The sequence below is a fragment of the Oreochromis niloticus genome, linkage group LG6 (genome assembly GCF_001858045.2).
Source record: "Oreochromis niloticus isolate F11D_XX linkage group LG6, O_niloticus_UMD_NMBU, whole genome shotgun sequence".
In the NCBI taxonomy this organism is placed as follows: domain Eukaryota; kingdom Metazoa; phylum Chordata; class Actinopteri; order Cichliformes; family Cichlidae; genus Oreochromis; species Oreochromis niloticus.
Window position 1 is genome coordinate 18,420,364 of NC_031971.2, and position 24,131 is coordinate 18,444,494.

A 24,131-nucleotide genomic window follows, 5' to 3' on the forward strand; every position below is an offset into this window, starting at 1 on the left:
ACCTCCTACCCTGTGATTAAAGCACCTCACTAATGTCAGCTGATGCAAACCAGCTTCCGCTCCTGTGGCAGCTTTACAGCGCTGATGTTCTACTGTGGAGATTTGGCTGCAATAAACAGTGATTACGCTGACATCACTCAAGGCAGAGGTTCTCCTTCACTTAGTTTTCCTTAAGAAAAATGCGCACGTCAGCAGGCCCGTTGCTTAGTGGGTGGGGACAATATTTCCCGACTCTCCCTGCTTTCTTTGTGGTTTATCTTTCTATTTCAGTGCACTGCGAGGAACAGATAAGTCACGTGAAATGGCAAAACAACATCACGGTCAGAGTTATGAAAGCGTCTGCAAGCTTCGGTCGATAGCTCACCTTGATTGCAGGTTTTCCCAGTGAAACCAGGATGGCACTTGCACTTATTGGGTCCCACGCAGTCTCCATGCTTACAGCCAGGCTGGCACACAGCTGGTTAAAGGGGGATTCAGAAGGGAAGAGACAGATCAGCGCAGCGCCCTGGAAGACTACGTGTACCAGATCAGGATGACAAAGCACTTAATCCTACTGCTTTTTGACTTCCACAACCCCTTGGCTGTAAATTTACTCCCAAGTTACAGCAAAAAGACAGCCAATGCCTCATTCATATAGGAAATGTGTTTGTTTCTCCTTGTGTGACAGTCATATTATCATTGACTAATGATAGTGGAAAAGCCATTTTCAGCTAACCACATAGTAGTTGTTTTTTTTACTTTGCACAGTGCAGGATTCAGGAGAAGTTTTATTGTCCTTGCTGATATTAAATTATTTCCCACTGTATAAAATAAATGAGACGTTTGACCTTTTTTACACCCGGCAAAATTTAGATTCTCGTGGCTTTAAAATGCAGCGCTGATATTTACTCTGGCATGCCGCCAACAAGGATTACCAAGGTGAATAATATTTCCCTCTTAGAGCGAAAATGAAACAATTAAGCACCAAAATAGCAGATTATAATTAGTTTCTCATTAAAGAGATCTTACATAGTGCGTGGATTGATACTTTGATTGTGTACAGAGACGTGGAATTAGAGCTTCACTGGTTCTGTTCTGTCTCAGTGAGTTGGAGGCTTGCCCTGCTTATCTTACTGCGCTTGCTGCAGCTTGCTGCTAAGCACTTCTGATACACCGAGTGTTACTAATTTTCATTAAAAGCTTCATTAATTATGTCATAATACAATACCATCAGAGGACTTAATTACCAGTGTGGCAGAAGAAGCAGTACTGGCGAGTCTGTGAGTGTGCGTGTTTGCAGAGAGGGAGCGAGAGAGATGTTCTTTTGGATAGTATTCATCCCACCAGCCAGTCTGTTGTTTATCTGGAAGGATGTGATGGTATACTGAGCTTTATTTGTGCTGATAAAGATGCAGGGCATGCTTGTTTTGGTGATGTCCTGCATACAGCACTGCAACCCCTCACTGAATCCAGCAAATAACCTGCATCAAGGAGGATTTATCTCTCGCCTTAACCAGTCCGATCTCTGACAGTTTTAGCTCAAACGCAGCTTAACTGATTTCAGTTTGGTGGAAGGTTGAATGATCGGACAAAAGACCAAAGACGTCACAAATATTTGTTTATGTATGTGTTTCTTCGGGTATCAGTGAGTATGTTTTTAAAAACAAACGCAGAAGAAAGTGATCCCGAAATTCAGGTTTTGATAAAAAGAAATTCCATGATAAAGCCGGAATTTCCAAAGCTCAGTAGGAGACTGTAACAGCTGTAGCTGTCTGTGATATTACAAGAAAAAAAACTGACAGATCATCTATTTAAAAAAGTTTTCTCTTTCAGCTGAATTTAGGTTAACCCATGCCACCATGCTGTGTTGCCTCTTTAAAACATACTGGAATAAAGTCCTGTGACACTAGGTATTTGCATGTATATTTAATATAAAAAAATCTTTTGATTGAAAATATCTAAGTGCTCTCTGTTCCAAATGATAGATATGAGTTACTTCAGCGCACTGACTGACGCCTGATACAAGCGTAGAAATGGTTGAATACTCTCTAAGTGAAATCCATATGCTAAGAATTGAGCTACATCCTCAGAAATTTCCATTTAATTTGCAGCTAACCAGGTCTATTCATAAAAAACAGTAACTTTAGTTACTCAGGTTCAGGAATTCAAAGAGACCAAGGTATGATATGATTCCTTTAACTGATCTATATAACTACTCGAGACTCATTTTACTTTATTAGGCTCAGTGATTGAACAGAATGAAAAGCAATGTAAGCCAACTTTGAGCTTGTGATCTGAATCGGGTTGTTAACACACCGAGCAGTCAAAGTTCACATTTACGAATTAAAAGTGGCCCGTTCTTGTTGGAGGACATGAAACGCGCTGTGCTCTTCCGGAAGCAGAAGTTTGTTAGACTGGTCTGGTCGACGGATTAAAGGAGAGCAGCTACTGATGTCTTCGTTAGAGAGCAGCCAAGTGAATGCTTTGTGTTGTTACTCTCCTCCAAGGAGGAGGACTTGATTGGAAAGATCAGAGGCAACCATCAACAGGCTTTGCCTTTGAGGGTATTTTTAAGCCTCTGGCCTGGCAGAGAGATCAGGATAATGACCGGTGTTCATTAGCCACAGCAAAGCACAGGGAGCACTAAAAGTGGCCCCGCCAGCTGGAAGGCCAAACATAGTGAGTGTAATCCTCGTTCCTTGAACGCCATCAAAACACGTCAAGTGATGACACACTTTCACTTTGGTTTACATCAGCCATTCCTCCGGACTCAAGAGAATTGTTACTGATCCTTGTGTGGACTGTTTGTGGCGAATAAGCCTCGTGTTAGTGTAACACATCGTTTCATCAACCTAACGTGGAAATAATTACTAGCAAGTAAGGGATAACTTGCGGCTTGTTTCTTTTTGATTAACGACATATAAAGCCAACTGAGATCAGGAAAGGCAATTCTGAAAATTGAGACGCTACAAATAAGGAATATTTATAATTTTAATTTTGTATATGATCAAACTCTAGCCGTTTGCCTAATAAGTTCACCGTTCCTAACAGGAGCGTCTGACTCTGCTCGACCTTGGGATAATTGACTAGGCGATGCTGTGGTGAGTATCCTATTTATTAGGGAAATATAAACCCATCCAGAGTTCTTACACTGACAAGTCGCGGCACATGCTCTGTTAATAACGCTGCATCATAAATGCTTGAAGAGCCCTATTACTGATATAAAATTTAAGAAACATTATGGATTTCAGCTTTAAGGGGCTCATTAGTATTCCAATGGATTGACCAGAGGGGTGTTTCAATATTAAAAAGTTACCAAAGAACTTTACCAAAGAAGAGCAAAATTCCTGTTAGACACTGGGTTCAGCTGACACAGGGTCTGCAGAGTGCAAGCTGTTTGCGCAGACCTGAGGCCAGAGGGAAGGAGATGGTTACTGCCAAGGGGTGGAGAGGTGTTACTGGTTTTGGAAGCGGGTGTGGGCTTGGCTCTATAAATAAGTGAGTGAGCACAGGATTCAGAGGATGTGCCCCCAGCAGTACATGTCAAGCAAGATTATTTCAAGAAACATGTGGCGCTAACCTTGGGGCAGGCACCTTATCCCGACTACTCTGTGAGTTAAGGCGAAGAGAGCTGCAAAACAAATAGCCAAATAAACAAGATTGCAGGCATTGTTTAGTCTCTGGGGGAGCAAAAAAAAAAGGAAAACAAACAAACAAACAAGCAAACAAACAGACATGATGTTAGAGGGCACAGTCTGGTCATTTGACAAGCAAACATTCCTGGAACGCGCACACGGTCTGGAGGTCTGGAATCACACATATGCCTTGTTGCCTCTGGGGACGTTTGGAATACATTATTAATAAAAGAATAATTAGAAAAAGGAGTAAAAGTGCTGTCCTATTATTAAAGGAGGACATTGCTCTTATTTAAAGCATTGAAGGTGGAAGCGTTGTTTCTTCACATGATGTGAAACAGCGAAATTATAGCTCCAAATTAAAAATATAAGACTGCACTGCTAAGATTATTCCTTTTAAGTTCCTTTAAATCACTCAAGTGAACATGGTTCGCCTTCAGCTCTAACAAGCAAACCCTCGCTTTCACCTCAAACAGGCGAAAAGACGTATTTTTTTAGTGGAGCCTTTACAGCCCGGTGGTAATGAAAACAGCGAAGCAGACAAGGAAGCCACACAGACAACCCCGATAAACGATCTTACTTAAACTGAGGTATCACTTTTCTCCTTTCACCGCTCGCTTGTTAGCTCACATTACCAATTCTAGGCTCCTGCCTTAATCCTGCGCGCACCATTTGAAGAAACAAAGACTGCACTCAATCAAACAAAATCCCGGCCTCAGTGGGTCTGAAAAACCCGCAAGGACCTCGGAGGAAATTATAATGTGTGATCTATTTAATATGGAGATGATATTCAACCCACTCCTTTAAAATGCAGAGAAAATCAGAACACGTCTTTGGGCCTGGGAATTTCGTAGCGCTTGCAGGAATATTCGAGTTAATGTAAAAAAGGTTAGCACTTAATAATAAGCCCTGTGTAATTACGGTGCAATTTTCACAACAATTACTGTGTAATTTTACAGAATTCAAGGCGTAATCTTTTTCCCCTAAAAAATACATGAGGGCCTGGCAACTGGAAGCTTTGAAGGAACGAAGAAACAAATTATTTTTTAAGTTATGGGCACTTTCAGGGGATTGTAAAAGAAAGGAAACAGAAATTATATCTGAATAAGTTTTTATTTAATGAAGACTTTAATGGCATTTAGTGGTAAGTGAGAAATTAACTAGTATTATTTGGAGTGTGTGGTGTATTACAGAGTATCCCAGCCTCCATTTACTATGATATTTACCTTTTAAAACTTTAACAGTGTTTTTTGAGTTGTTTTTTCTTATCCACATATTAAGGGGCCTAATTTCAGACGACCATGTCCAAGTTAAAACTCAACATTTTTTATGACTGTAGATTCGAGCCCAAGTCTGCTGCTGATAATATTATCAAGGCAAGCCAAGTGTGCTTATATTAGTACAGCACAGCTCTGCAAATACCCATCTTTATTCTCAGTGACACGTTCTCAGTGTAGGGTTAAGGATTTCTTTTGTATAAGAAACCTCTATTATGAACTATGGATTGAGAGTTTGAAGGGTCAAGCAAGCCATTGTTGGGTTGCAGTTTGAGAAGGCTTTCAGAGTGACTACAGCAGGTACTACACTCAAGTTTTAGCCTTTTCACAATTTCTCCTTTACATCTTTTTCTTACAAGTATGAGGCTTTGTAGAAGATCCAAATTGCTGAAAGAAAGAGATTATCCATGCAAATGTTCCTGTCTGTGCATTACATTTATGTGACTAATTATAAAATTTGGCTAGGGTGTGATTATGTTCAGGCGATTAAATCATTTGATCAGTGAAAATGGAGTTTAGGTAGGGCACAGACTTCTGTCTGCTCTGTCCAGCCACTCAGATTTTACACCCTCATGGCTCATTCCCGCTGAATGCTTTAGCTGTCATGCAAAAATCATCGACAAAGAACTTCTTGAGCCAGTGAGACTGTTCCCATTGAACGCTTACAGGCTGGGATGTGAAAATCTAGACACTGGGTGTACCGAAGCTGAACTCTCCATATTGATGAGTTTTTCGCACTGCGAAAGATGAGAGCTGGACTTTTATTTGTCTCATTCTTCCTGACACTGGCAATGACTTCCTGCCCTGACCTTGAATCCTAGCACTTGCATGAGCACGCAGAATTGTCCAGTGCAAACTTCCCTCGAACAAATATAATAATGATGTTTTTTAGCCATGAATATTTACGCTTTAATGGAATTAGATTCATATTTGATACAGATTTGAATCACCTGACATAATCTTTGACAAATAACCGATGACTGTGGCTGACTGAGAGGACCGTGTGGTTACTGACGCGGCCGGGATCAACTTGTTAAAAAGACGGCTTTTTAAGTGTCGTCCTCAGTGAAACAGAAAGGGAGGCACTTTCATGTGACCAAAGTGAAATGCATTTCACTGGAAATGCAAATGTTCGAATGCTCACTGTGGCAGTGAAATGTTCGCGATGGCAGCTGGTTGGAATAAGTAGCTTCAAGTGTGGCTTTGCCTGCTGGATGGCCTGTCAGAACATTATGAGTGCAGCCTCAGTCTGCTATAAATCTAAAGCTCATCTCTCTCACACACGCCCCATCTGCCTGATTTTCTCACTTGTCTTCCCATCCTAACGTCTCACCTCCACTACAAGAGCAATCACCTCCAACTCCTTCCCCTTAAATCATTTCCTCTACACCTCAGGATTTTTACTTTTACTCCTTTTTCTCTTCTTTCCCGCACTTGGATCTAAGAGCTGTGGAAAAAAAAAAGTCAGGGTTGATCCATTAAGTTTCTCATTCTTTGAGAGAAGTCGCGCAAACCGGCTGCTGAGCTCTGAGGCTGAAAAGCCACAATCCGATAGCTCCAGCCTAATCTCTTCCATCTCCGCTAAAATTTTCCAAAGACCTGAAATCTGTGACGACTGCAACCCGTCACACACATGCAGAAAAAGGTACGTTCACATGCACACATCCATGATTACCCACAATTTCTTTCTGAAACCTTCCACCTCCCTCCTCTTAGGTTTAAATCAGCACCTTACTGACTTGATGGAATGCTGATTGTAGTCTCAAGTGAATGGATTTGAGCTGTGCCCACTCAGGAGCATTGAAAGCATTAAGGCGAGCACTCACCGAGTGATTTAACTCACGGAACAGATACGGTTTTGTTGGGGAGGGAAAGTGGTAAAGCAGCAGCTTCATATGGTGGTTAAGTTCAAAATGAGCTGATATTTTTGGCCGAACATGGAACATGTGGGATTCCAGAGCAACAAAGAAGACATGCTCACACACTGCTGTTTGGCTGGTCAAGTAACTGATGCAAACAGGACTTTAATGTGATGTAACTGGTTTATTTTAAATGACACGACACCAATCATGTATTATAAACTTTAATTTCTTAGAGGCGAACCCTCACGAGAAGTAGCAATAGGTTTTGAAGCTTCCGTGATTCTGTAGTTATCTTCATATTCTTTACATCCTCAGCGAAAGCACATATCTATTTTTTAAATGGGAAGCTGTAAAGGCAGAGAGCCCAGTACAAATGCACTGGGAAGTACTGGGCACTGAGATGGCTCACTCCTGCCAGGATTACTGCTGAATTTGGCTCTGTGTTCAAACCAATACATTTGAAACAGTGGTGATTTCGCCTGTATCATTCCAGCACAGATTTTCTAGTTCAAGTGTCAAGGCCTTGGGAAAAGGTAGGAGGTGTTTTTGAACAAGGTCAGCTACAGTATAAAAACTATTTCAAATTCCAGCCGTGAAATCAAACCCCCTCAAGCTGCGAGTTTAGTTCCGTCCTCTAAACGATTAGCATGACTTGCTCCAAGTGTTTATGTAAGAGCAACATTATCATATTTTGTTACTAACAGACGCAAAGAAAGAGGTGGATAAAAGAAAAGACCTTAGGTTAATCTGCCTGAGCTGAAAAGGAATACAAAAACAGTGCATTGATGAACTGAAGGAACGCTGTTCGTGTTCTTTAGAACAAAAACTCTTTTACATGTAATGAGAGTGAAAAACAGCTGCAAAACTCAAAGGCTTAAAAATCTTTTAGATTAGCAGTAATGGACCTTTGGACCCAACAAACAGTGTGTGGCATATTTTCTATTTAAAAAAACAAAAAACACAAAAACACAAAATACAGTGAATAAAATTAGCATGGCATGGTGAGCTTCAACAAATGAGAAAACACATCAAAATATGGTAATTTAAGCAATGAGAAACACAAAATGAGTCAACTGTTGAGTGAATTAAACATTATTTCAAAAAGCAATAAATATGTGCCCAGTTAGAAACATCTCTCGGCCCTTTTCCACAGCAGGAACTTAACAATCTGAAGTTGTGTGAGGTCTTGCCTTTATTTCCACTTTATTTTACAAACATTGTAATATTATTCTTTATTTGAAAATAAGGCATAATTTTGAAATATTATATGCCAATAAAAAGACGGCAATATATAAAAGAATTATGTTTATTTTCTTTCATTTTATACACGACCAAATGAAAATCAGGCAAAGTCTTTCAAATAAATGTGGGGAGGGGGGGCTAAAACATATATTGAATATCAAAAATAAAAACTTGTCTTATGTTTGTTGTAATGGTGATTTAGTGTTTGTATCACATCCGGTTCATTTCCAAAATTCGGATGAGATTAGAGGAGCTAAAGCTTAGCTAGCAGCTGTTACTGTAGCAAATACTGACATTGTTTCTTGCTAACATGAGTTTTCTCAGTTGAGAAGACTGTTACTGCTAGAAATTCACAGACCTGATATATTTAGACTTTTTTAAATGACAACGAGCTGATTTAAGGCAGATCCAGTCAGTTTAGTTGTATGACAACATCTCCAGCACCACACAGGTTGCTAGTGGTGCAGCTAACTTAGCTTGGAGGAAGCTAACAGCAAAGTGTGAAAAATTTCGAGGTATTTCACAACAACAATTTTTATTTATATTTATTTATTTGTATATATTTGCATCGTTTTTTAATTTACTAGCAAACTACGGTCGAGCAAGTTGATATGACTGAGAAGCTCAGATGAATTTGTTTTCTTTCCCTGACTTGGTCTCTCTGCGGTTACATTCAGTGCAATGCTTAGAAGCTTTTGCTGAACTTATGGAGCTGTAACATTTTATTATTTCACTTCTTCTGACTTTTGTAAGCTGAGTGTTGCTTTAAAAATTACTATTCTTCCTGACAGCTCATTCATTTATTATTATTAACTCAGCAGTGGCTTAAGGCAGGTGATTGGATGAGAGCTGGAGGTAGCTGGATTGGTGCCTCCCTGATCACCGCTCACATATCTGTAACCAAAAACGTGAATCTTAAGCCAGGTTGGTGTAGTTTCTCATAAAGCTCGACAACAGAAGGAAACCAAGGCCAGACAAATATGTCGCACAATTTCCGTTAGTATCATGTTATACATACTGGAAACAAAATGGATTTTCCCCCAATACAGAGATCCTTGGTGTTATCAGAATTTGATCCATTTGGTCATTAATTTGGGGGAATTCCAGAAGACCTGTATGCTTAAGCTACCATTCAAATGGGCCAATACAAAGCTAGAAGTGCAACCTCTCAGCAGTTCAGCTCAGCAGAATCAGCCATGTGTACATGCTGTATAGGCACAAATAATGTGAAAGCACAAAAAAGGCTGGACATAACATGAATGTAAACAGTAAGTTTTCATAGTAATTAACGGGCATCGTGTTCATGTTAATGCATGGATGAAATTGCTCCAGCTAGTTAAGAAACATCTAGAATCTTTAAAGACCATCATTAACACATTGCACCTCGTGGGTTTCATCTCCAGGGTTTGAGCGTATACTTCTTCGTAATGGCCCATGTGAGGTCTTTTGCCCTGCCTTTTTGCTTATCTAAACTAGCCAGCTGTTGGCTTAGCAGACACACACAGGATGAGAGCGCTATTGATTTTCTCTTGGCAAGGAAGCGAATAAGCATACCCACTTCCCTAACCTTTTTAATAGCCGCTTGGTAAATTCTTGCCGTGGAAAAGGCCTGTTTATGTGTTACCGCTTTTCTTTTATTAAATGTCCACAGCAAAGCAGCAGGCGTACCATCAGAGCCACCAAGCCATGCAAAGGATCTGATATTTGCGAGGCACCCAGCCAGTGTCTAAAATCCACTGGTATATTCACACCTCCCTCAGTAGCATGGAGTAAATATGTTGATAATGTGAGATGAAGCATTCAGTGTTACACAATGACAGGACACATCCTCTGAATCCTGATGAGTCAAGTTATGTACACCTGACAGCACCATGGACTATGTTAACATCACTGTTTGTTTGGGTTTTTTTCACTTGTTCATGCACTGCTGGCAAGCTTATGTTTGCACACTTGTAATCTATAATCAATCTCCTGTTTCCCCTTTGAATGTGTCCACCTGCAGCTATAGTCTCACTCATTATGGCCACCCGCAGTGTGAATATAAGCCTCCGCCGCTCCACCAGCGATTATCATCAATCTTTACTCAAAGATTGTTCCAGGTGCAATGCTCCATTAGCTGCATGTGTTTCTGTTGAGACAATCTGCATGTGTATGTGTGTCTGCGCGTGTTTCCCCGAGCCTTTGCTGCATATCCTCAGTGTAACAGCATCTATGACCTCTCCCTCCTCCCTCTAGCTTGAAACCCCGCAACCTTGTTAGCTCCCGTTTAGGCCCGCCCCCTCCCAGCAGCACCAGCAGCAGGCACGGTGTCACTCACGCTGGCAGTGACCCCAGGAGCGACGAGTCCATCCCCAGCAGCAGTCCACACGGGCCCCATATCGACACAGGCCATTGGATGATGCCATCTGCCGTGGCCACCTGTGAGTGGATAACATAATAGGTTCACAGCCAATTAAAACACCTTAATGAAAAGCCTTTTTATATTGTTTGGAAGGGGAAGGGTGTGTGATTCAGAGCTTTCATGAGTCATTTTCCTGCTGCAAAGAAAAAGAACCAGAAGATACATTTAAAGACTTCTTTTTAAATAAAAAAAATGGCTTTTTAACCACTAGGTACAGTGAGCACTTATGGCAGTCATACTAATTGCAGGTACAGCAATGAAAATAGACACACACGAAACAAACGAGTACAGTTATGTTCACATCAGGTAGATTAAGCACTACTGCAAAATGCATGAATAATAACAAATAAAGACAGCCGGGTCTTTCTTGATAGATTTTTTTCTAATGTTTAATTTCCTCATCTAAATGCAGAGCATGAAGATGGATAGGGTTTCTGAACAGATTTAAAACCCTTTATTATGATTTAAATTCATTAGGATGAAAAATAAAACTGGCTTTGCTTGACTAATGTGGGGAGAAAAAAGTTTCAGTGCATAACAGCTCTTTAATTATGCATCAATCACAATCCTAAAACGGTCCACTTTAAGTGATGTCTATTTGTTTATTAATGTCAAAATATGATGACAAATCTCATTTATTGAGGACTCCGGGGTGCTGTCTTTCTGTATTTCACTCCCTTTTTAAAAAAATAAATCAGATACTCTGTTTGTGTAACACAAAGAAACAGCGGCAGTAAAAGAGTTTCGTTTGAAAAGTGGTAAACAGAAAACATTTGCCATTTCGCTTCTCGAATTTCAACAAATATCTGGAGGTGAAAGTGACAAGTGTCAGAGAGTCGAAGACTGACTTTTCTCCGCTTCACCGTAGCAGATTATCTCTGAATCATGGAAACAAAACTGACAGCACATCAGCTCGTGTTGGTTTCTTTAATGTCAAACTGGAGACCTGTATTGAAAGCCTGCCAGGCCCGATTTGAATTTAGCCTTCAGTGCGTGCATCGCTACGCCGCTGACACGCACATCTGACAACACCACATTACTGCTGTGTTCACTTGGCTTTCGGGAGCTCCTGAAAAAGATTAGGGACTACGCACTTCCGGTTGTCCTTGAAAATACAATATTTGCCTCCAAAATGGCAACTCCATGACACTGGAAGATGGTATTATCTCTGCTACACAGAGATGATAGGTAGGTATTAGTTCTTATACACATTCTAAAGTAGGTTATTTCCCAAACACAACAGTTCCTCTATGAGAAATTAGAGCCGGATATTTTTGTTACACTCTGCTCCATTCTGTTCAGAGCAAGAAAAAGCTTCTTGGCAGGCCGCGTATGTGGATTACCTTTTTTATCTGTACGAGGGCCGACCACATATTTATGGCGAGAATAGAGTGAAGGAATGAGCCCATTTAAGGATACTGAAGAAAATCCAAGCCACATTCTTTGAGAGCCTGGCGCTCATATGTTACCTAAAATCTGAAACAATAATAAACGAATCAGTGGATAGGGAAGATTTGTTGCAGCTGTTTTTCCCTCTTTCTTCAAATAAAGAGGACAATGTTTTTAACCAGTGGGACATTTTTATCGTCATTTATAGGAGGTGTGAAGCACATGAGGAGGTTTGCACAGATCACTGAGTAAATCCAATACAAGAAGAAGGTTTTAATTGCACAGAAGAGCTGGAAAACGCTGTAATCCCGCACAAAACAAAGGAGAAGTACACTTCCTTTACGTGCGTCACACAAAAGACACTTTCTTTTTGTCTCTCAATGAGAAAGTGAGGTTGTCACTCAGTATTCAAGGCACATCCTCCGCTGCTATCCCTGCCTGTTAGTGCCTCTATGCCAAGATGAGGAAATGCTAATGCTTGCCCCTGCTGCCAATCACCTTTTTGGAGAAAAAAAAAAACAGACGGATGCTAAGTGAGAGTGGCAGATCCAGGGAAAATGTTTGTCTGCTGCCTGGTGAGCGGGAAGTAAGTCAGTGAAGCACACAGTATGGGTGAGGAAATGAGGAGAGGAAGGAAAAGGAAGCAGAACCAGAAGAGAGGAGACAAATGAAAAGAATTGCATGAAAGCAATAAAAGAGGAAAGGAAAGAATAGGAACGGTCTGGACAGCAGCCACATTTCTCAACCTGCCTCCCCTTCCACACTAGAAGCTTGCTGCATAAAACAAATTAAAGATGCTTCTGCATGAGCAAAAACCCTGCTCGTTGACACCTTTCAAAACATCTGACAACCTCCTTTGACATTTCAGTGATATTTGGATTTGGTGACTGGAGGCTGATTTCATCCTGATGTTTTGAAAGCTCTTGTTAATTGCTGCATAAGGCAATCACCACCTTAGAATATGGAGGCATCAAGTGGAAGGCATTTATGCTGCTTCGGCTGCACCTGTTCCCGTATAACCTAATGGCCTCACATTCGTTTGCAGCCTGCAAAGTAATTATCACATCGAATGACTCCCGTGGATGTGCAGATTTAGTATCGTAACAGTTTTCATTTTTATTTCTGACAGTTTTATTATAAAAGCATATTTTCGTGTTCACATCATAATCTTCAGCACACACGCGTTGTGCCATAATGAAGATGATAAGAGCAAAAACTCGACATTTTTTTTAGATATACAGGGCTTTGTAAAACACTCAATTATAAAGTCATTTTTAAATTTCAAATGGGAAAAGGGAGATTAAGGGCCAATCACTAGACTAAAGGCTCAACCCCTCAGCTCTGTGCAGGGTCTGGCTAATGTGAATGTTGTAAATGATCCATAACTAGTTTCTGTTAACAGACAAGCTGCTGTAATTGGAGACAGAGCCAAAAGGTAATGAGTAAAAGGCGAGCTACAGAAGTGTAGCTGAGAGAAGATTAAGATGGCAGAAAGCAATGGCAATTTATTTATTTATTCGCTAATGGAAACAGTTTGATTTTTGCTGTATTTCCCAACTGAAAGAAATAACACCGAAGAGTGTAAATGAGTTAAAATTTCAGTCAAAAAGAACTGCGGTATTTTTAGAGGCAGTCTTGATGTTAGAAATGCAGAGGCCCATGTAGTGACTTGCATCCTATATAATCTTGGACGATTCATAGATACCTCAGAATAGAGATGGAGGAAATTTTTGTATCATAAGCTAGACAATAATGAAGCGTGTTTAAAAACTATGTCCAGCTGTGTGTGCTGGCATAAAAAATAAGAGGCACCTCTGGTGGTCTGATAAACGGCAAAAAGGTAGGTAACAAAGACCTTTATGATATATGTTGCAAGTAGTCGAAGAGCATTGCTTTGACATCAGTTAGAAGCAGTTGGTCTGCCTATATACCTATATAACTGACTAATGTGACATCAGTGATGGCTATTCATATGCTTTATTTATCAAGATCAATGTAATAATTGGAAAAAAAAACCTAATAGTAGTAGTATTTGCACATTTTTAACATGAAACTGGTTGAACTCTTACATTACATAAAGGAAAGTTGTTTTATTCTTCAAACTTTAATATTATTACACAGTTAAATATAAATCCTCGAATATTCTTCATCCTTTTTCCCTACTAGAGAAACTGAATTTAGCAAGTCAACCATCAGTAATATCATCACAATTATTCACAATGCTTGTGTTGACTCTGGTGTAATCCACTCAGATATTGCAGGACATTTTCCTCTGCTACTCTTCACTGATCTTGTTTTAAAAGATTGACAAGTTACGTCGAAAAATAAAAGTGAAAAAGCTAAATACTGCTGAAAAAAACTGTTAAAAATGTCCTCACGTTAAAATGTGGGATTCAGACTTTAGTTGTAAAGATCCACATGCTACATGTAACACTGTAATTGATGAGGTAACTGATTCTATAATCTCTATCATATCTGAAATGATCATGAGACATGATGGAGGAAATCAGGACAAAAACGGCTAACTATGGGTATTTTAAAACTGATTTTTTTTTAAAGAACATACTTTATATACACTATTTTAAAAATCTAAGACATGGAAACAAAGAAATAAATTAAAACACAAAAATAAACTGACACACATACGAGTAAGCTAACGCATTATACTGAGCTTATTATAACTTCACAGGGCGATCAAAAGTGATGCTGGAAGGTGCTTCAAGTCCTCAGCCGGGATCATAAAAATAAATGTGCTCCTTCACACCAGAGTCGAGCAAAATGCCAGAAATTATTTAAACATTGAAAATCTCCCAAACAGTTTTGACTATTTTATCTCCATAGGAGAAAATCTTTCTCAAGCTATTAATCCTCCTGAGGGCAACACTTGTAAACACATCTTCAAGGAAATTATTTAAAGTCTTTCTTCTTGACACCAGCTGATAAAAATACATTTTTAAAATCATCACAAGCATGAAAAGTTCCCATACAGTGGATATGGATGATATTCATAGTAAAATTGTACCTGAGATGACAAAGATTGTCAATATGACCCCTGGTGACAAACCAATGTATATGCATACATGTATAACAGATTGAATATCAGCACAATATGGCTTTAGAAAAAGAAGCACTTGTATCTCTGTTCTTGAACAAAACCAAAAAAAACCCCACAATGATGTATTGATAAAACTGGCATATTCTTCCTTGTTTTTTTTAAAGTGTTTGATGTCAGATCCATTCCAAAATATTTTCAAGACTTCAGACTCCTAGATTTTGGATATTTGGTTTAAAAGTCTTATCTCTCTTTCTGCTTTTCTCACTAGCTGGCGGTCAGCAGGGGGGGTCGTCCGCAAAGCCAATACATCTCTGTGCGTGCTGTAAGGTTTCTATTTGGTCAACAATGCACTTCCAGGCCTTATGATCTCTGGTCTTGGCCTTTGCTTTGCTCAAGGGTTGGTCGTCATTGTTTACGATCGTCTTCAAACTGCTTGATCCAAATCTTCTTGGGTGCGTCACGCTTGCTTCTCCAGTGAGTGGGGTGCTGCTGCAGCAGAAGGCGATATTGCAGTCGATGGTTGCTCATGCGGCAGACGTGGCCAAAACATTGCAGTCATCTGGATCAGCTCTTCCATTGAGGGCTGCTGGTGATATTGACTGCATATTGCGCTGTTGCTGAAACAGTCACGAGGGCCACTTGGGGAATCTGTGCAAACAGTGCATTTGGAAGACCACGAGCTTGTTGAGGTTGTGCTTGAGGATGACCCAGGTCTTGGATCCATAGAGAAGAATAAACAATACCAATGTGCAGTACAGGCAGATTTTGGTTATGAGGGTGACATCTGTCTTCTTCCAGAATCGGAAGGAGGTGAATGCCGCCGCTGCTTGACCGATTCTTAATACCACTGATGCCATTGATGCTTTCTTTTCTTGCACCAGAGAGCTGATCTGTTTGAATTCTCGCACTTGTTCGATTTGCACGCCTTCGAGATGCACCGCGACTGGTGACCCGTCAGCAGTAGGGAAAAATTGTATGTATGAAATATGCAATACGCAAAGCAAAACTATGAAATATGGAGTCCCGCAGGGATCAATATTAGGACCACTCCTCTTCCTTTTATATATCAATAATTTTGTTTACTAACCTTGTTTTATAAAATAAAAATAAAACTCTAAAGCCTCCAAAATATTATAAACTAGAACACCTGGTTTAAATGCAATAAACTATTGTTATATATTGTTCAAACAAATGTATTTCAACCAAGCAGAAACCAAATAAACTGCACACAGGTGTGAATGTGACTCTGAATTATTTCCTGGTTCACTGTGTTATCCCCGTGACAGACTAGCAATCTGTCCAGGTTGTACCCTCTTTCTCGCCCTATGGCAGCTGGGATAGGTTCCCCCCGTGACCCCAAAATGGATAAACAGAACAAAGTGGATGGATGGATCAAGAATCCAAATAATGTATCCAAATAAATGGTAGGGTTGTTGAGAGGGTAAAATTTACAAAATTTGGGGTGGTTGATGTTGATGAATATCTGAATTTTAAGAGGCTTTTTGACAAATTAATGAAGAAATAATCTGAATATGTTGATTTATTTTTCAAAGTGAGACACCTTCTCCCAAATAAAGCTCTTCTAACCTTGTACTAGTCTCTGCTTGAGCTTCATTTTTACTGTTATAGTATTACATCATGCAGCATTTATCCTACTTACTTCAAGAGATTGGAGATTTTACAAACTTTTCACAACTCCTGTGTGATATGTTATTTATTAAAGTATGTATAATATCATATTTAGATTCAGTGTATATCCCAATGTATCTTTCCTCTTACACAAGAGAGAGAAAAATTACTTTTGACCAAAAAAAGAAAAGAAACATAAACTTATATGTACAGGTTTTAGCATGACATGTGCAGGTCTACTGATCTGGAATGAGCTTGAAAACACTATAAAACTGTTAACATTTGTCTCTGCGATTAAAAAGACTAGAACACGACAGCTGCTACTAAAATATATTTGATTCTAAACTCTGTATGGTTGGGATTTTTCAAAATCTGAAATAAGTTTAGATTTGATGTCCATGATTAAATGAATCTATACCACTAATCTATATTACTGTTTTTTAATATCAATATATAGTATTATTTTTTGGGATGAATGTGGCTCAGGAGGTAGAGTGGTTAGATAGAAAGCACTACGATCTAGAAAAAAGTGCTTTAAAGTATGTGTGTGTGAATGGGTGAATGAGACATGTTGTATAGAGCATTTAAGTAGAGTAGAAAAGTGCTATGTAAGAACCAGTCCATTTACTATGTGCTGCTGTGTTGAATTAATGTTTCTGTAATTTAGGAACCTTAGAGAACAATATTTTTAGAGATAAAAGTTAGTATAATGACATTTGTATTTCATGTATATTAACTGATGTTTGGGCCTCTATTTAAAAGCGTTTACGAAGTCTCATTTCACAAATGACTATTTCATATATAATTATGTCTGAAAACTGCATTTTACTTGATTCATGAAAGTGAACAGGTTCATGGATCAACATTTTAGAGATTGTTCATTCCTCTTGTATGTATGCACAAAGACCCACAAGTGTTAATGAAAGAAAAAATAGCTGGAGCAACTGGTAGGTGGTGACATTTTCAAAAATTTTATAAATAAGTTCAAATTTGAAAATAGGCCTGTAGTGTTTTTCTTTTGTGTTTGTTCATTTTTTTTTAAGGAGCAGGATGAGAAAATCAGTAATAAAACGCAGCCAGATAACAGAGAGAAGATGTGGGGGGAAATGATTGGCAGACTTCTTAATTTATATGGTGCACGCGACTGATTGTTTCAACTGCAAACACTGGCTAGAGTCTTCTTGCTTTCTCTGGTATTGAATAATCAATTACAGCAGATGACTGGAAGAGCATTTTTATAATGGATGGGATTCAATTTTCCATAAGCAAAAGAGCCAAGAGAAGTGGACATTTAATGGTTTTCTCTAATTCCTGTCTGACAGTCAATATATTTATGTTGTGGAATGTTGGTTTAACAAAATAAATTAAAAAGCCGCTGCAACCCCCGCCCAGCCGAAAAAAACGATATTTTCTGACATTTTGACCAAAATATTTAATCAAGAAACAGATAAATAATGTAGACAATCATTAGCTGAAGCACTATTCATTTCTGTGTGTGGATATCCAAAGGAGATAGAGGTCAATGAAATGTGAAATTAACATTATGCAAACAGCAGATAGATGATGCAACCACACACGCACAAGAAAAAAGGAAAAGGAAATGATGAACAAAAGTGCATTATGAGTATGAACTCCTACGAGGATGGTGGGCTGTTTGTTCGGTGCAGTTGGAGCAATGATACAAGAATCTCCTGAGATGCAACAGGTTGAGGATTATTAAATTAACCATATCCCTCGAATGTTTTCTTCCTACACACTGATACAGTATATATATATGCATTAGTATAACATATTTCGTGTTCTCACTGATCTATGAATTTACTCTACAGCAGTTGTGCAATTCTACACAATCTGAACTTGAAACTGAGGGTTTAATGCAATTCATCAGCACCCTGTTTAATCATCGCAACGCCACAGCAATGTCACATTTGAACTTTTTGAAACATTCATGGGTGGCAAATTATGACTTACCACAATCAACAATGGGAACTACAGTAACACTACACAATAGAAGAGACCTTTTTTTCTCATATGTATCTTGTCCTCTGCCTTATTCTACCGAATGAAAAGCTGGCATATCAAATGGACGTGAGCATAATACCTGTATTTATTACCCTGAAGCCCTGAATAATGATCCCAAATTGCACTAAGCCTTGAAGGAACTCAAGCAGATAATTATTACCCTTCATGCATGCTGTGTGACAACTCCTCTCAAGTACAGAGTATAAGACAAGGTTGTTCCCTCAGAACATGACAGGTTGATATCCACTGTGGTGACGCCATCCTTCTTCCATTGTTTTACAAATGGATTCATAGCTGGCCAATATCCTTTTCCTGACAGCGAAGAGCTGAGTCAGTCTATGGCTCACAGAGGAGAAATATGGAGCGTGAATAATCCAGGTCCATGAACTTACATGGTCTGCATTCATAGCGATGATAATCTAATCAATCTATCATCCATCCGTGACCCCTAAAGTATGCAATGCAGGATTTCTGACTGGATTTTTATCACAAGCAACCACAGATGTTGAATTCTTCATCTGTGTTAAAGACTTGCTCGAACCTGCCGAGCTCAGATGAAAGCAGGACTTTGCGGAGTCAAAAGGAGTCTGCTGTCTTAATTAACCGCTTCAGCCAAACCTATCAGCGGCGTTATTGACTCATACCTGAGGCAAAGATTTATATTTAGAATGAGCAATTAGCCGGTTTATCCATCTGCCATTAAAGGCCTAATGGACAGTATTCACTGAGTGGCTGGAAAAAAATCAAACTCTACCACCTTTAATGATGCTATTCACAAGAGGGTGGGGTGGTTGTGGATTAGGTGGTAGACAGGGTCATCTACCAGTTAAATGGTTGGCGGTTTGATCCCTGACTCGTCCACCTTGGGCAAAGTACTGAAGCCACAGTTGCCCCCGATGTGTGTCGAGGTGTGAGTGTGAAAGTCAAAAAGTGCTGAGTATGGCGGCCCTTAGGGGATCGACTGCAACTTTAGAAAACACCAGCAAATTTAAAAAAAATGCTGCAAAAGCACACAAATAATAAAGGAAGCGATTTTGGAGGAAACACGATGCAAAGCATCGCACTGAGAGGTGCTTAACAGAAACAGAGGACTCTTCTGTGTTGTGAGGGAGAAAAAGATGAAGGTTATGTGTGTTCTGATCACATGATTATATTGTGGATGTATCCTTGTTATTAGTTGTTTGCCATTATTGTCTTCCCAAAGCTCACCTATCTTCTGTTGTGAGCTTTTCATTCACACTCTTCTGCTTATCCAAGTCAGGGTCGCAGGGGAGGGGCTGGAGCGTATGCCAGCTACCATAGGGCAGGAGGCGGGTACCCTGAACAACTGTCGGAGGGCAACTGGCTTCTTTGTGTTTTTATTCAACTTCAATTGTGTTTTGTGTGCTTTTGAAGTATTTTTCTATTTGCTGGTATTTTTTTAAGTTGCAGTGTGTTTGACCTCTCAAGGCCACCGTACCTTAGGCACAGAAAAGTATAAGACAAGGCTGCAGGAATGTGTGTGAGATTAGGTGACTGAGGCTTATAGTAAGAAAGCATTAATTTACCTTTAAATTACAAATATCTATCTCAATCTTAAAATGTGATAGAGTTCACTCTTTTTCTTTCATCATTAACTCCATCCATCCACTCCCACGCTGTCCTGTTTGCTTCAAGAAAATGACAAGAAGATTAAATACCAGGTGGAGCAGTCATAGGAGTAATAACAGAAAGTCTGCATCAGCTGTATTCTCTTACTGCAAGCTTTTTAATTTCACATATGTCATGTTAGGTGTGACGGCGTTAGTTCAATCCAGGTTTCTTTCTTACAAAATGTAGCAAGAGGACTCTTTTTATCATTTCACTAAAACGCATTAAAGACAATGCCCCACTCTTTTTCACGTTCATTGACATGTACAGCAGCAAACACTGGGAAACCTCCTGCTGAACTCCTGATACAGGATGAATCCACCAGTGTTTTCACACTTATTTTCAAACCGTGGAAGCCTGAATGTGCGTCTGATGTTACAATACCAACATAACCTGGCACCAGTCCATGCCTTTGGATTATTACTGAGGAGGTCTGGTATGTGCTGCGTGAGACTTCACAGTTTAGTGACGTCACTGGGGAAGTATATCCTCTTTTGTATGTTTTGCCTTTCGCTTCGGCACTCTCCTCTGCTGTATGACATGTTCCCGAGCGCTTGTGCAGAATAGAAAAGTGGCAATAAAAACAGTTTTTAGAGACAGAAAGGCAGGTAAACACATTACGCGCAGCTACAGGAGACCAAAATTATCTTGCCAATGATGCCCGTGAAGGACCCTTCAGGACTAGATGGATAAGCCTGTTAGGAACGCTCTCTAAAAGGTAATACGTGAGGAAGACTAGGTAATAAATGGGTTTTTTGCTTGCGTTCGGTCTCAGGGGGTATTTTCTCAATGAATTAATATTGAAGCGGGGACTCAGGCTAGAGTTTATACCCATAAAAATTGGCAAATTATGGCCATGGTGACGAGCCACTCCATCAGCAGGGATGTTAATAATGTACAATATGCTGCTGCTAGGTTAAAGTAAATGATTATTACACCAAGGAAATATGTGAGCTAAAGTAAAAGCCCTCCACATCTCATCAGACCATAACGTGTCAAACAGACATTAGCCACAGTGATTGAAAGAAGAAAAATCTCCTAAATAAAAATATTATATGTGCTGGCAAATACTGAAATCTACCACTCTGCATTATTCTCTGTCCTCTCTTTTATTCTGTCTCGCACACAGACACCCTTTTAGCCATGCAGAAACCTTTGATATTCCAAATTGCTTTTTTTTCCTCAATACTTTTTGAACATAGACGAAAAATGAATTGAAAGAGCTCAGGAGGGGGAAGGAGAGAGAGAAAAACGGCTACACTTCAAATGTCAAAATCTATTATCAAGCAGGTGGAATGGCAGTTAGTCTGACAGAGCCTTGTGAAACGCATGCATACTGTTTCAGTAACAATTACCTCCAATAAGCTTCAAAGTTTTTCATTTATTTGAACAAACGCTGAACACGGGAGAGGATTCGGCTTTGGAGCTCAGCCTGGCTGACAGAGATACATGAGGAAAAATAAAGTACTTGGCAGCATTCTCTGCTGGAGATGTAGGAAATTTGGCAGTAGCACTTTGTTTGTGTAACTCTCACCATTTGGACGGACTTCAGTCCAGCTTTTTTACTTGAGCTCCAGAAATCTATCTCAATATGACAAAAAATAAGAGATGGAAAATGATTTTTTCTCTTCTTCACACGGTTAAGATTCTCTCTAATAAATGATCAGAGACAAGGAGCAAATAAGTATCCTGACTGATGGAATTACTGTGGTTCAAAGGGTTAGACCCATTACAACTTAATATGCGTGGCTGTTTTTTTCTAAAAGAAGAAGAAGAAGAAGAAGAAGAAGAAACAGTCACTATCCATCACGCCAAACTCAGATTCACCTATAGGCAGATGGAAATCTCGGACACGTGCATTCTTTGGCTTCTGGCACGTCTTCACACACTTCGTGGGATTCGTGTTTGAACATGATCGCCGGGCAATGTGCTGTCACATCACTTTATAGTCAGCCTGACGTCTGAACAAGGCGAGAGCCGCTTGTCGAGATGCGATTTTCATTTTTTTTTGCAAATGTAAAAAGCGGTTGTACTACAAAAGAATCCACGCTCAGAGGCGCAAAAATCCAAGACGCGTTGGTGTGCACTTGGATTCATTGTTGAATGAAAATAAAAGTTGTGATCGTGAAATTAAAAAAATAAATAAATAAAGCGAAGACGCTTGATATGATTCGACACTCACTTTCACGGGAGCAACATGTTTTCAGTTTTGGAGAGCTTCAAATAATCTACACCAGCTCGCAAGCAAAGTGTCGCCTCGAAGCGAAGGCGCAGTTTTCACACAATCAGCTCGTAAATGGATGGATCACATTCTGACGGGTTCTTTATCAAAATCAGCTTTATCGCACAAAAAGCCTTCGTTTCTCAGCCTGCGTGACCCTACCTGCCATCGAAGTCTGCACTTGCTCCAAAGCTGCAGCTGCACAGCAACATCAACTTTATCCATAATTCCATGATTTCGGGAGTTACGCGCCCACGCTGTTTGCAATTCTCCGTAAATCCAGAATCACCGGGTGGGAAACTGTGGAGTAAACAGCGGCACAACAACAACAAACACACAGTTTGTTTCCTCCTGGAGGTGCGCGGGCAGGAGAGGTCTGACGGCGTCCTTCAGACTGTTCATCTGAGATATTCAGGAGGAGAGAGAAGGCAGCCCGATGCCTGGAAACAGAGTGACTCTGTTGAGTGTGCGCGCGTGTGTGTGTGGAGCGGGACGCACTCTGCCGGGAAGAGCGCGCACAGCCGCCCCTTACCCACCCATCAACCTCCCCCCCTCTCTTCTTTCCTACCCTCACAAGTTCAGGCAGCGGGCTCTCAACCAACAGCACCCACTGCAGTCTGACCTTCGCTCGCTGCAGTCTCAACAGAGCCGTGGTGTGCAGCCACTCAGCTGCGGGACCTTAACGAGAAAGAAGAGGCTCCACGTGTGGCTCCGTTACACGCTGTGGAAAATGCCTTAATGAACCTGCTGAGACACGCAGGTGTATTGTTGGCCACCCAGGTAGATGTTGCTCACGCAGCAAAGACAAAGCAGTCAAAATTACTGAGGGCTCAGACTCGGGGTATAAAAAGAAAGCTGCGCAAAATAGAAAATCAGTGGTTTGATAAAGTTTGAGGCGCACGCGCACTCAACAGGTAGAAATACTTAAAAAAACAACCTTAATATGTATAATTTTTGTAAACAAACACAAGTGGACGCATTTAATCAAAACAGCGCTTACAACTACCGACTGTTTCTGTTTTCTCAACAAGCCAAAAAGCTTTTCTGAACGACACTGCGCATGCGTAATTGCTGTCTTTCTATTCTTTCACGCGAGGATCCTGTTAGACCTCATCACCTGTCTGATTCCTAAGCGGCACTCCACATTCAAAGTCTCCTGAACTGCGCTTCCTGTTTGGGTGCAGAATGATGAAGGCGGCCTCATTTCGTGATGTGACAGCTTTCTGTCAGTGAACCAAACAGGGAGAGTGCCCGGGTAGCCTAACAGCCTTCTGGAGCACGCGATGAATGACGGGAAGGTTCATGTGATTACTGCTAGTAGTTCACAGTCGCTTTTGATTCATGCAACCCTTCGCCTTCACTGACTGAGTAATGAATCTGTGGTGGCACCCAGGTCTGACCTCAGCTGGTCGCAGAAAGGCCGGTGTCCCGGTTTGTGTGTAATTAGACTATCAATCACAGTATTGACTTGACTGTAAGAATGTGATTCCTTGTGTTATTATTGCATTTAAATATGAGCAATGGGTTATGCCGATCACAAGGCCCCTCGTCTCATTACTGGTAATATTCATATGTTGTGGAAAACTGAGACACTGTGTGGATTTTAAAGGGTCAGTTACACAGTGCGTCTGTGTTTGTTAGCAGGAGTATACTCAGGATGTGTGGGATTATTTTTAATGGACATTTTACCAGATGTGGTGCTCAGCCCAACTTAGAAGTTATGTGTTGAGTTCCATTACTGTGCAAAGGTCTTAGGCCACCCCTCATTTCTTTATATTTTGCTTCCAAGA

The 24,131-nt window shown here is 40.2% G+C and overlaps 1 protein-coding gene across 5 annotated transcripts in view; it reads right to left on the reverse strand.

The window, feature by feature from the left end:
• npnta (nephronectin a) overlaps positions 1-23,161 on the reverse strand; it is a 55,685-nt gene extending 32,524 nt beyond the window's left edge. Inside the window, exons 1-4 of one of the 5 annotated variants that reach the window (XM_005456992.4) lie at positions 22,504-23,161; positions 10,313-10,413; positions 3,560-3,610; positions 365-457 (exon numbers count right to left, since the gene is read on the reverse strand). In XM_005456992.4, coding sequence (XP_005457049.1) covers positions 365-457; positions 3,560-3,610; positions 10,313-10,413; positions 22,504-22,574 — 316 coding nt within the window. In that variant the 5' untranslated portion in view covers positions 22,575-23,161. The remainder of the gene's footprint in view (positions 1-364; positions 458-3,559; positions 3,611-10,312; positions 10,414-22,503) is intronic. The other 4 variants (XM_005456994.4, XM_005456993.4, XM_005456995.4 and 1 more) reach the window with 4 other exon arrangements.
• Between the last annotated feature and the right edge of the window lie 970 nt (positions 23,162-24,131).